At 32.2% G+C, this 12,788-nt stretch overlaps 1 protein-coding gene across 1 annotated transcript; it reads left to right on the forward strand.

The window, feature by feature from the left end:
- The first annotated feature begins 1,403 nt into the window (after nt 1–1,403).
- On the forward strand, nt 1,404–12,148 carry LOC109077276 (metalloproteinase inhibitor 3-like). Its single transcript, XM_042721539.1, has 6 exons — nt 1,404–1,604; nt 3,801–3,804; nt 8,386–8,464; nt 8,551–8,662; nt 11,507–11,628; nt 11,772–12,148. Exons 1-6 carry the CDS (start codon nt 1,481–1,483, stop codon nt 11,967–11,969), a joined length of 639 nt encoding a protein of 212 aa, XP_042577473.1. The 5' UTR covers nt 1,404–1,480; the 3' UTR covers nt 11,970–12,148.
- The last annotated feature ends 640 nt before the right edge of the window (nt 12,149–12,788 follow it).

Raw genomic sequence — 12,788 nt, forward strand, 5'->3', positions numbered from 1 at the left:
TCTTCATCAGTTTAGTGTTTATTTTTGTCCATCTGAATCTAGACGTCTCCGGGGAATAATCAGGAAGAGATGAGATGCGAGTCCATGGCTCTTATACAGCAATCACTAAACACAACATGAAGATGTGAGGTGTGACGGGATCTTTAAATGTCCAGCGGGGTCTCCGACCGGACGACCCAAAACAGTTCAGGAAACTCTGCTGCGTTTCATTGTTTGATCTGGCACTTTCTTTATCTCATCGTGATTCATGACGTCCTGTCAGTCATTCAAGGCCGGTTTTCTTTACAACAACCCCTTCAGCCTGCGATATCTCCACCGGATCGAGATTATCACGGCTAATTCATGTGTTCAGAGTCGCATGGAGGATTATGGGATTGTGTACCGGGCTTACACTGGCACTTCTGACCCACAACCCCATCAGAACACAGATCTGCACTCACACAGCAGTGTTCTGTAGTTTCCATCACAGCGCAAAAGAAAGTCTGAGTAACTGAGTAACAGCAGCACAATGTTCAGTCTGGAAAGCCAGACGGAATCTGACATAATCGCATTTAAATATTTGCAAAATGATGAAATACTTGCACTGGGTGTCTACTGTTTAACAAGTCATCATGCAATATGAATTTAACACGCAGGAGTATCATCAGCAGACTCATACGACCTTAAAAACATCGCTCATCATGAAGGAAAAATAAACACGAACATAGCAACTAATGCAGCTGGGAATAAAATTAATCTAAACTTAACACATACAGGGGGATATATATATATATATATATATTTCTTTAAAACTGAAAAGAAAAAAGAAAAGAAAAGAAAAAATAACAAATACTATAAAACAAAAACTATGGGAAAAAATTATAGGCTATATATATATGATATATTTCTTTTGCCCTCCATATATTCATTCCAATAAAATACATTAACATATGGCACATTTGAAGAAAAACTTTTTTTTTTTTTTTGTCTATAATGTGATGATTTTTCTTGATTTAAAATATATTTTTGCCATATGTGAAATGCATTAGTTTATAGTTTCTACACAATACCATGATTCCCGTTTGTGTTCCTTTACTGCTAATATTTTCCTTTCCATACTAATAATAACAAAGAAACTTGCACTGCGGATGAGAGAGACCTGAAGTCATTCACTGAATCTGAGTCACTGAGATTTTTGGGGAGGGTTGGTTTTGATGAGTATACCTCTAAAGCCACAGTGTAATAACATGATATCCATGCGCTCTTTCCACAAAGCCTCGATTTTCCGCCTCGATCCGAGCCTCGTAGAGCGAACCTCAAAACAGAGGCGAAAAAACATCATTATGAGGTCACTTCCATTACGTCATGCGCCTGTAATGTTAATCGGCGCGCGCTGTGATTGGTCCGCGGCTGCAGCGCTCGCCAGTGACGCGCCCAATGGCGCACTATATGTGCTTCGCGTCCAGACTGACAGCAGTGTTTAGCCTGCGTTCACTTCAGAATGAAGTCTTGTTTAGTGCTAGCGTTCCTGCTGTTCTCTCTCGTCTGTCTGATGTACCAAGCGTCAGACGCGTGTTCGTGTGCGATGTCTCATCCACAGGACGCGTACTGCCACTCCGACATCGGTAAGAAACGCGTGTGTTTGTGTGTGTGTGTTTGAGCGATTACAGTTCTTAAGCATGACTTATTCGTAATGCATGCGTTTGATGACAGTATGGTTCGTGCATTATGTAACGGTTCTCAACATAAGCGACCGTTCGCTCGTTAGCGTTCCCGTTTGTTTTCTTCACATGAACAGTCCGTCAAATAGAAACAACCAGAAGTCAAGTGCGTCACTGCGCGCTTTCACTCAAACGCGAAAGTTCGCGAAGAAAGAGTCCGCGGTATCCATGACAACAAACGCGCGAGAACGCTGAACGCTAAAAGATTATCATGATCATTCCACACCACACCTTTTCTCTTCTATATTATAGTAAATAAATAAACAGGAGAGTTTTCCTCTGAGTAGATCTTCCTAGTGAAGAGTCGTTCGGTTTAGGAGTTAAACGAAGGCAGGTGGAGCGAGACGCTGCGACAAAATTACTAAAACTTGAACTAAAGTTAAAAAGAAAATATACAAATAACAGGTATAGTCTATTTTAAGCGCGCACTGCAGTTACGTACTCTACATGATTGCAGTATGCACTTCAAGTGAAAGCGTTTATTTTGAGAACGATAACTATATGTCTTATGATAAATATATTTGCATCCACACCAATGAACGATAAGGTTTTGTTTATTATAAGCACTCTATAAAGAGTGCGTGCTTTAAAGTCTGATGGATTCTGATTGGCTAAAAAATTCTCCCAAAACAATACAAACAAAAAATTCTCATAAAATTAACGCAAACAAAAAATAAAAATAAAGCCACTTCAAAAAACAATAAAAATGAAGCCATTTCAAAATATAGTAGATTAACATTACATTTATGCATTTAGCAGATGCTTTTATCCAAAGCGACTTACAATGCATTCAGGCTATACATTTTATTTTTTACCTACCATGTGTTCCCCTGGGAATCGAACCCACAACCTTTTGCGCTGCTAATGCAATGCTCTACCACTGAGCCACAGGAACACTAAGGCAGTAAACCCCAAGATGTTATCAAGCTGTTATCAATTCACTGTAAACCACGGCTTCACGGGGATTATTGCTTTTATAAACTGGTTATTCCATATACATAGTAAGGTTTCACAAAATAAAACAGAGCAAATAAAGTGTAATGATATTTATAAAAACAGTATTCTTCCACCAAACAAAGTAGTTCCTCAGAATCAGTTGTGTTTGGAACAAAGTGGTTGCCGAGCAACACACAGAAGTAAACAAAGGTGTATGTTACATTGTAGAGTTATTTACAACAGCGTCGAACGCAGCTCAGCCAATCAGAATCAAGGACCGGAACTATCCGCTTTATAAAAGTAATTAATAATCCTGGTGGTTCTGCTCAGATCTGGGTGCGCGGTGGTCCTGAAAACATTCGTCAGCTTGAAATCACAATACTGAAATTCAGTATTTCACGTTAATGTTTGATCATCGTTCATCAACTCGCTGCATCTCTGAAATGACTTTCCTTCTGAGTCGGCGTCATTAATCAGCTGTCAATCATCTCCCACACGTTATCTGCGTGAAGATGTGCGAGGGGTTTGGTGTTGTTGACATTAGCGCGCCGTCTCGGAGCGAGTGCATTTAACGCCTCTCACGCTACAGTGACACCCACAAAATCCCGCTTCATGAGCGCGGAAACCCGAGCCGGAGCGTCTGGTTAAGAGGCCACGTATGACTCGCATACTGATGATGTGTTTGTGGATAAACACTTAGATATTGAGATGTCCCATAAAATGTGACTTTGGCTTTGTGCTGGTATCCATGCTGTATGAAAGGCAAAGACTGCAGCTATTGTGAGCGTGTCTGAATCGCTGGCCGCTCGCCAGACTTCCTCCAGCAATACATTGCTTTCTGCTGCCATGTGTAACATATTTCGAGGGGCATCAGATGGACTGATGGCTGCTGGGTAACAGAGAGTAGAACACAGACATATGATCCTACATTGTGCCCCATTAATGATGCACAGAAATTCTTACATATATTTTTATCATTCATTTAGCCAAAAACGGACTAAGTTAAGTGTATTAATCGATATTCAAATATATACGGTAAAATAACTAAATATGCTTCTAGCTATGAAATGAGCTAATTTCATCCAAAACTGTAAATTTATAGATGCTGAAGTTTCTGTGTATTTTCACCAAAACTTAAAGTTTTCATTAGCCAAAAACTAAAAGTGATGCTTATTTAATAATCAATTAATTAATTACATATAATTAATAATAAACCGTCAAATAAAACCTGAGTTGTATACAAACATTTAAATTATTTTTATACTTTTTCATGATATAATTATGTTTCTTCTCCAATTCGTTGTTGATATATAAATGTTTAAAACCGAAATTAAAGTGTTCATTCAGCTAAAAGCTGAAACAGAAAGGGATTCTTGCTATAATAATCAATCAATAAATTAAATCAAGCTAATTTAATAATTAACATTAAAATAAAAGGCATTTTATAGCCACGTTTTAATTATATAACTAGTAATATAAACTAGATTTATTCAAACATCCATTAAATAACATCGCTCTGCATGATCTGTGCTGCTGTACGCTTTCACTTATGTGCAAAACAACATGTAAAAACTGTGAGAAAGCCTCACATCCGCACAGTAAACATGTGCTTCCGGCTGCATTATCACCGTCGCAGCGCAGGATGAGTTTAGCGGCGCCGATCTGCTTGTAGCCCCAGCTGGCAGCGCTTTTGAAGGCAACTGAAGCACTCTATTCACTCCGGAGCAGCGCACTAAAGGCCTTTCAAGATCCAGATTAGTGTTTTGCCCTACACTTTGGCCTCTGGAGGATAATATCCCGCCAGCGGAGCTCTGGTTCCCATCTGACGTGGAGATGGGGTGAGGAGCCTCAAAACAGGTTTTGAGTTAAAAAAAGCACTATTTCTGGATCAATTCAGCCAATAATCAGTTTCTGAATGAAAAAAAAAAAAACATTATTTGTGGATTATTTTCATAATATCTGTAGATAAATTTGACAAAAAAAATCAGTTTTTGAGTGCAAAAAAAAAAAAAAATAAATTATTTTCAAAATATTTCAAAATAATTTTAAAAAAAAAAAAAAAAAAAAAAAAACTGCAAAAAAAAAAACATTATTTGTGGATTATTTTGGCAAAATAAGGCCAGAATAATTTTTTTTTTTGATGTGCAGAAAGCATATTTACTTATAAGAATTTGCCATCATTCAGGGAGGGTTGGAAGCAAAACATTATTTATAAATAATACAAAAAAAAAAACAGTTTTTGAGTGCAAAAAAAAAATTATTTGTGGACAATTTTGGAAAAAGTCGTTTTTTTTGTTTTATGTTGCTAATTTTGAGAGTGAAGAAAGCAGGAAAAGTAAATTTTGCCAGTATTCACATACAGAGAAAAATAAAATATTGTGGATAATTTTGGCAAAATATTACTTCTTATATAGAAAAAAAAAATATCAATATTCATAAATAATTCATAAAAAACATTCATTTTATTGAAGAAAAGAAATCATTATTTATAGAAAACAAAACATTATTTGTGGATTATTTTGACAATATTTGTGGATAATTTTGGGTAATACTTGCTTTCTGAGTGAAAAAAGCATTATTTGCAGATTATTTTGACACTAATTTACCACGAGGCTATCGGCGCAGACGGCAATACTAAAGAAAAAAAAAACTTCACTCAAAAACTCAAATGTACAAAATAAATAATATAAAACCTGTGCTGATGGAAAGAAAATAAGTTGACAAAATGATTCAGTCGAAGACTTTGATAATAACATGTGTCCCTGCAGCACAGAAGCAGTCATCAGTAGCACAGATATATTTGTATCAATAGACAACAATACATTGTATGGAGTCACAATTATACATTTCTCTTTTATGCCAAAAAATCATTAGGATATATAAGTAAAGATCATGTTCCATGAAGATATTTGGTAAATTTCCTACTGTAAATATATCAACAAACTAATTTTTGATTGTAATATGCATTGCTAAGAACTTCATTTGAAAATATTTAAAAATGATTTTCTCAATATTTAGATTTTTTGCTCCCTCAGATTCCAGATTTCAATACTTAGGTGTTTCAGACAAATATTGTCCTCCTAAAAACCACATCCATCAAGTTGCTCCAGTATTTATTCAGATGATTTCAGATGATGCATAAATCTCAATTTGCAAAAACTGACCCTTATGTCTGGTTTTGTGCTCCAGGGTCACATATAGCACAATGAGAAATGTATAAGTTTTATGTAGGCTGGTCATTTTTGGTGTAGTGTAACAACAATCTCAGTGTTTTGTGAAGTTGTTAAGGAGCAGCCGGTAGTATTTTCAGCAGTTTCTCAGAGCAGAACGAGGTCTAATCGATGAATCACTCTCTGCAGAGGAGGATTTCTCCTCTCAGATCCACCTACTTTCTGAAATGTAAGTCAGTCTCAGTGCGCTTGATGAATATGCATGAGCCGGCTCTGGGCTTTCATCTATGATTCACGGGGCTTGTGGGGGGTTACGCTCTTAAATATAGCCGCGAGGGCCGGATGGAGGCCACACGCAGGGTACAGTAACTCTGAGTTTGGAATTGGGTTACAGAAACACTGAGACTTCCAGAAGAGCGGCTCACAGCCAATCAGAGCGCAGCTCCACACACACTCACACGACCTTTGAACCTCAGGGTCGAACCTGTCAGCCACCGAGAAACATGAAGACCGGAGCGCTGCACTGAGACGTCAGTTCTGTTGTTATTTACAGTAAAAACGCTTTATGCATCATCACCTAACAATGAGCAACACGTCTGCTGCAGTATTTATTAATCTTTCTTAACGTTAGATCATAAAAACACAAGTTAGTTCATGTTCACTTATCTCCAATAAATCAATAAAAAAATATAAAAAGATACAATCTTTAATAATGTAATAAAATACAATAACATCAAAAACTATAAAAAATACAAATCAATAACAACAACAACTAAATTTTAATATATTCTTTATCAATAAAAACAATTTTTATTTTTAATATTTTCATTAAAAATAATCACATTAAATTATAATCATTATTATTTATAATTTTTATTATTTTCAGTGCTTTAGAAACTTTAGATTAATATTTTGGATTAGTTTATAATTTTGGATAGTTTTTATTATTTCTATTACTATTTTGATTTTTTTTATTATTATTTTTTAACGCTTTAGATTAATATTTTGGATTAGTTTTTAATCATTTCTATTACTATTTTTATTTTTTTTATTTTTTTTAACGCTTTAAATTAATATTTTGGATTAGTTTTTAATTTTAATTTTAGCTAAAGTTTAGTTAATTTAGTTTTTTGAATTTTTCTGTCATTTTTATTAGTTTTTTTTAAATATATGTATAATTTATATTTATTATTATGTCAGATTTAGTTATTTAATTACATAAAATTGCAAAACTAAGAGATATTGAGAAGTGTTTCCTTTGCAACAAGTTGAAATAAAACTCTAAATTTTTTTTATTTAAATTTTATTTAATTTTCAATGAAATATTATTTAGTTACTATGGCAAATAAGAATGCTTTTCAGTAGTACAGAGTAATAACTGGTATGAGAGAGATTGTGTTTGGGTCTGATGTGTGTGAAAGAGCATCATCAGGTGAATAGAAAGAGCTTCTTGAGGAATGTGAGCCTCACAGAATTCTGGGAAGGAAATTCCAGCAGAGGAAGATAAGCAGGTGACGCGCGCGCCGTTCGTTCGGCTGGATCGGGTTACCGATGGGAAGCGCCGCAGGGGATTATGGGAAAGAGGCTGCTCGTATTGACACGACCTCATTCTGCTGCGTCTCTGAGGAAGCAAACTAGTTCCTCACGACACCAGCTTCTGTCCAAACATCAGCAGCACACACAGAGGGGAAATCCTGCTATATATATATATTTATTTATTTATTAGGTAGAAAAAAAAAATGTTAGCCTGAATGCACTGTTTGGATAAAAGCGTCTACTAAATGCATAAATATATATAAATATACACTTATTTTATTATATAATAAAAACCTTTTATATTAACTTTTTACATTAAATATAAATATTATATATTTAAAAAAAATTATTTCAGCTTGTCATAATTTCTAACCATAACTATCATTTATTTTAAATTGAAGCGCTAAAATAGCTCAAACTAAAATAAATTTTTTTAAATGTTTTTAAATATGTAAAAATACTAATAATATAGATTTGATATTTTATTCAAAATAAAACAAAAGCATGATATCAGTTTATTAAATAAAGTTTATATATTTAATTTCAGAAAATACATGTAAAATATATGGAAAATTGAATATTAAAAAATAAAATTAATTTGATCATACATTGTGTTTTTATTTGAAATTATTTTTTATGATTATATTATATTATAAATATTTCCAATAAATAAATATCATAAAAACAAAACACATAAAAAAAATCAAAAAATACAAAAAAATAAATAAAAAAAAATAAAAAATTAAAAAAAAAAAAAAAAAAAAAACATATTTTTTAAATACAATAACATTATTAAAAACAAATTATATTAAATTAAATTATAAAAAAAGCACATTTGTTATGCATTTCTCCAGTTCTGAGCAGTGTGGATGTTTAATTCCACTTGTTGCAATGCATTCTGGGATTGATTCATAAAAATTTGTGTGTGATTAACGCAGCGTGGATGTTTAATTCCACTTGTTGCAATGCATTCTGGGATTGTTTTGTGTGTGTGTTGTGAACCTAATGAACCTATGTTCTCTTCTTGCATTTATCAAATCAAAAAGAGCTAAAATAGTGGGGAAGAAGCTGATGAACGACGGTCCGTTTGGCACCCTGCGCTACACCGTCAAACAGATGAAGGTCAGTTTAATGAATGTTAATGAAACCAGCCGTAGACTAAACACGCATCCCATGATTCCTCAGTGTGTGTGTTTTGTCTGCTGCAGATGTACAAGGGCTTCGAGAAGATCCAGCACGTGCAGTACATCTACACACACGACTCCGAGAGCATGTGCGGAGTCAAGCTGGACATCAACAAATACCAGTATCTGATCACAGGTGAGAGACAGACCTTCATCATCATCATCGAGCTTCACCCGAGGCCTCTCACAGCAGTGCATCATGGGACTAACAGCCTGTCACACGCTGCTGCTCATTAACAGAGCGTTAATATTTGACCAACATTACAGTCGTCAACAGCACCCAGATATTACTCAAGATACACAGCAAATCACATCATAAATCTATTTATTATTACATGCATATTATATATTTATATATATATATATATATATGTGTGTGTGTGTAATTGCTAGTATAAATAAAATATAAAAAGATAATAAATAAATAATAAATAAAAAGAACATATAAAAAACAAAATAGATATAAAATAACTTTATAAAAATGTAAATAAACTACAAATAAAATAAAAATTAAATTATTTTAATGTGTACAGATACTACAAATTAAAGAAGTCTGTATTACACAACGATAAAAAAGTATATGAAACTATATATACTACAAATTAAAGAAGTAAATAATACACAACTACAAAAAAATAAAAAAAATATATAAAACTATATATATTCAAATGTATAACATATATTGTATTATATACATCTATATAACAAAAATTATATAAATTCTATTATTTATATTTAATATTAAGTATGCATTATAAATTTATAAATATAGATATTTCATATTTATTAATATATTAAAATATATTTTACATAAAATATATATACACATTTTTATAAAACGTGTTAATATTTAAATTCAGAAAATACAGTTCATTATAAAAATTAATATTAAAAAATAATACATAATATTAAAAAGGGATTTTTTTAAACCATCCATGTTTTTTCTTTTTTTTGTTATATTTATAAATATAAAAATAAGATATATATAAACTAATATTAAAAAGGTAATTTAAAAAATAAATAACTAAATAAAAAAATAAATATATATATATATATATATATATATATATAGATAGATATATCTATTACTAAAATATAAATAATGTAAATTTATATATAATATTAAAACAGTATTTTTTAAATCATCCATTGTTTTTTATATATTTATAAATATAAATAATGTAAATTTATATATAATATTAAAACAGTATTTTTTAAATCATCCATTGTTTTTTATATTATATATAATATATAAATAAACATTAATTAAATAATTATAAATAAATAAATAAATACATATATATAAATAAATAAATATAATATATATTAGATAATATATAATCTATAGATATGTCCTCATCTGTAATAGCTTACTTTGTCCTCATTTGTAAAAGTCGTTCTTTGAATTAAAAGTGTCTGCTAAATGTAAATATATACATATATAATAAGATTTTTCATATTTTCTTATATTATAAATATTTGAATCATTTTATTATATTATCTTTTTATGATATTATTTTTTAGTTATAGTCACGAGGGCTGAATCGTGGCTCATTAAAGGGTGTGTATGCAGAAACAGGCGTTTGTCCCTCAGTGTTTCATCTGTGTGACGGAGGTCATGTGAAGCGTGTGACACGCACCTGTTCCGCCGGAGCTCATCAGACACAAACGGTTAAATATAGAGCGCTACGGCTAAAGTGAACCGCGCGACCCACAGAGACACCGATGAAAGAAGGGCTCGATTTGTGACTCCGGACCACAAAAACATTGATGTGTGGTTTGTTAGGAGGACAATATTTGGAAAATCAGGAATCTGAGGGAGCAAAAAAATCTAAATATTGAGAAAATCATCTTTAAAGTTGTTCAATGAAGTTCTTAGCAATGCATATTTACTACATCAAAAATTAAGTTTGATATACAGTACAGGTCAAAAGTTTGGAAACATTACTATTTTTAATGTTTTGAAAAGAAGTCTCTTCTGCTCATCAAGCCTGCATTATTTGATCAAAAAATACAGAAAAAACAGTAATATTGTGAAATATTATTACAATTTATAATAATAGTTTTCTATTTGAATATACTTTAAAAAAAATAATTTATTCTGTGATGCAAAGCTGAATTTCAGCATCATTACTCCAGCCTTCAGTGTCACATGTAACATCCAGTCTATCACATGATCATTTAGAAATCATTCTAATATTCTGATTTATTATGAGTGTTGGAAAACCAGTTCTGCTGTCTAATATATTTGATGAATAAAAGGTTAAAAAAGAACTGCATTTATTCAAAAATAAAAAAAAATATTTCTAATAATATATATTCTAATAATATATTTTTCTTTACTATCACTTGTTATCAATTTAACACATCCTTGCTGAATAAAAGTATGATTTTATTAAAAAAAAAAAAAAGAAAGAAAAAAAATTACTTACCCCAAATTACTGACCAGTAGTGTACTTTATTACAAAATATTTATATTTTAAAAACATAGCTTCTTTTTTTTTTTTACTTTTTATTCATCAAAGTATCCTAAAAAAGTATCACATGTCCTGAAGAAATCATTAAGCAGGCGAACTGTTTCCAACTTTGATAATGGAATCATCATATTAGAATGATTTCTAAAGGATCATGTGATAAATGATCCTAAAAATTCAGCTTTGCATCACAGAAATAAATGATAATTTAAAGTATAATAAAATTTAAAAACAATTATCTTAAATTGTAATAATATATCACAATATTACATTTTTTTCTGTATTTTTGATCAAATAAATGCAGGCTTGATGAGCAGAAGAAACTTCTTTCAAAAACATTAAAAATAGTAATGTTCCAAACTTTTGACCTGTACTGTATTTACGGTAGGAAATATACTTAATATCCTAATGATTTTTGGCATTAAAGAAAAATTGCACAATGTATTGTTGTCTAGTGCTACAAATAAAGCTGAGCTGCTTGTGCCTGCTGTGTGTGGCGTGTGCAGGTCGTGTTCACGACGGGAAGCTGTACACGGGTCTGTGTAACTTCATCGAGCGATGGGAGCGTCTGACTCTGGCGCAGAAGAAGGGCATCAACCACCGCTATCAGCTGGGCTGTAACTGCAGGGTGAGTGCTGAGGGATCATGGGTAATATCACGGCCTCATCAGTAAACATCAGAAATCCAGAAGAGGAAAAAAAAGTCATTGTAAAAAGAATGATTGTATTGTTAGTCAAAGTTGTATTATTTACATGCATCGTGTGTTCTCAGATCAAGCCGTGCCACTCTCTGCCCTGCTTCGTCACGTCTAAGAACGAGTGTCTGTGGACGGACATGCTGTCGCACTTCGGCTTCCCCGGCTATCAGTCGCGTCACTACGCCTGCATCCAGCAGAAGGAGGGCTACTGCAGCTGGTACCGAGGCATGAGCGCTCGCGACAAGCTCAGCGTCAACACCACCGACCCCTGAGAACCGGCCTTAAACCACCGCACCACCACACAAACCTTCCAGAACCAGAACTGCGTTTTAAAGAAGTCTCTTCTGCGTTATTTGATCCAAAACAATACAGCTCTGAAATATTTTTACTATTTAAAATAACTGGTTTCTATGTAAATATATATTAATTTGTAATTTATTCCTTTGATTTCAAAGCTGAATTTTTTTTATCATCATCACTCCAGTCACATGATCTTTTAAAAATCATTCTAATATTTGCCGCTCAAAAAACATTTATTATTATTATGTTTCTTTGAAGAATACAAATCATTTTTTTTTTTTTTTTTTGAAGTAAAGCATTTTTTTTGTCTTTATCGTCACTTTTGATCAATTTAAAGCATCCTTGCTAAATAAAAGTATTAATTTCTATAACTCCAAGTTTTTGAATAATACTGTATAATATTACAAAAGCTTTTTATTTCAGATAAATGCTGATCTTTGGATCTTTCTATTCATCAAAGAATGCTGAAAAAATGCACTCAGCTGTTTTAAATATTAATAATAATAAAAAAAAAATTCTTGAGCAACAAATCATCATATTAGAATGATTTCTGAAGATCATGTGACACTGAAGACTGGAGTAATGATGCTGAAAATACAGCTGCACATCACAGAAATAAATTAAATTTTATTATATATTCAAATAGAAAGCAGCTATTTTAACAGTAAAAATATTTTACAATTTTACTGCTTTTGAAGTATTTTGGATCAAATAAATGCAAGCTTGGTGAGCAAAGAGACTTCTTTAAAAAACATTAAAACTCTTGCCGTTCAGAAGCTTTGGGCTGGTGG

This window comes from Cyprinus carpio, chromosome B4 (genome assembly GCF_018340385.1).
Source record: "Cyprinus carpio isolate SPL01 chromosome B4, ASM1834038v1, whole genome shotgun sequence".
NCBI lineage: Eukaryota > Metazoa > Chordata > Actinopteri > Cypriniformes > Cyprinidae > Cyprinus > Cyprinus carpio.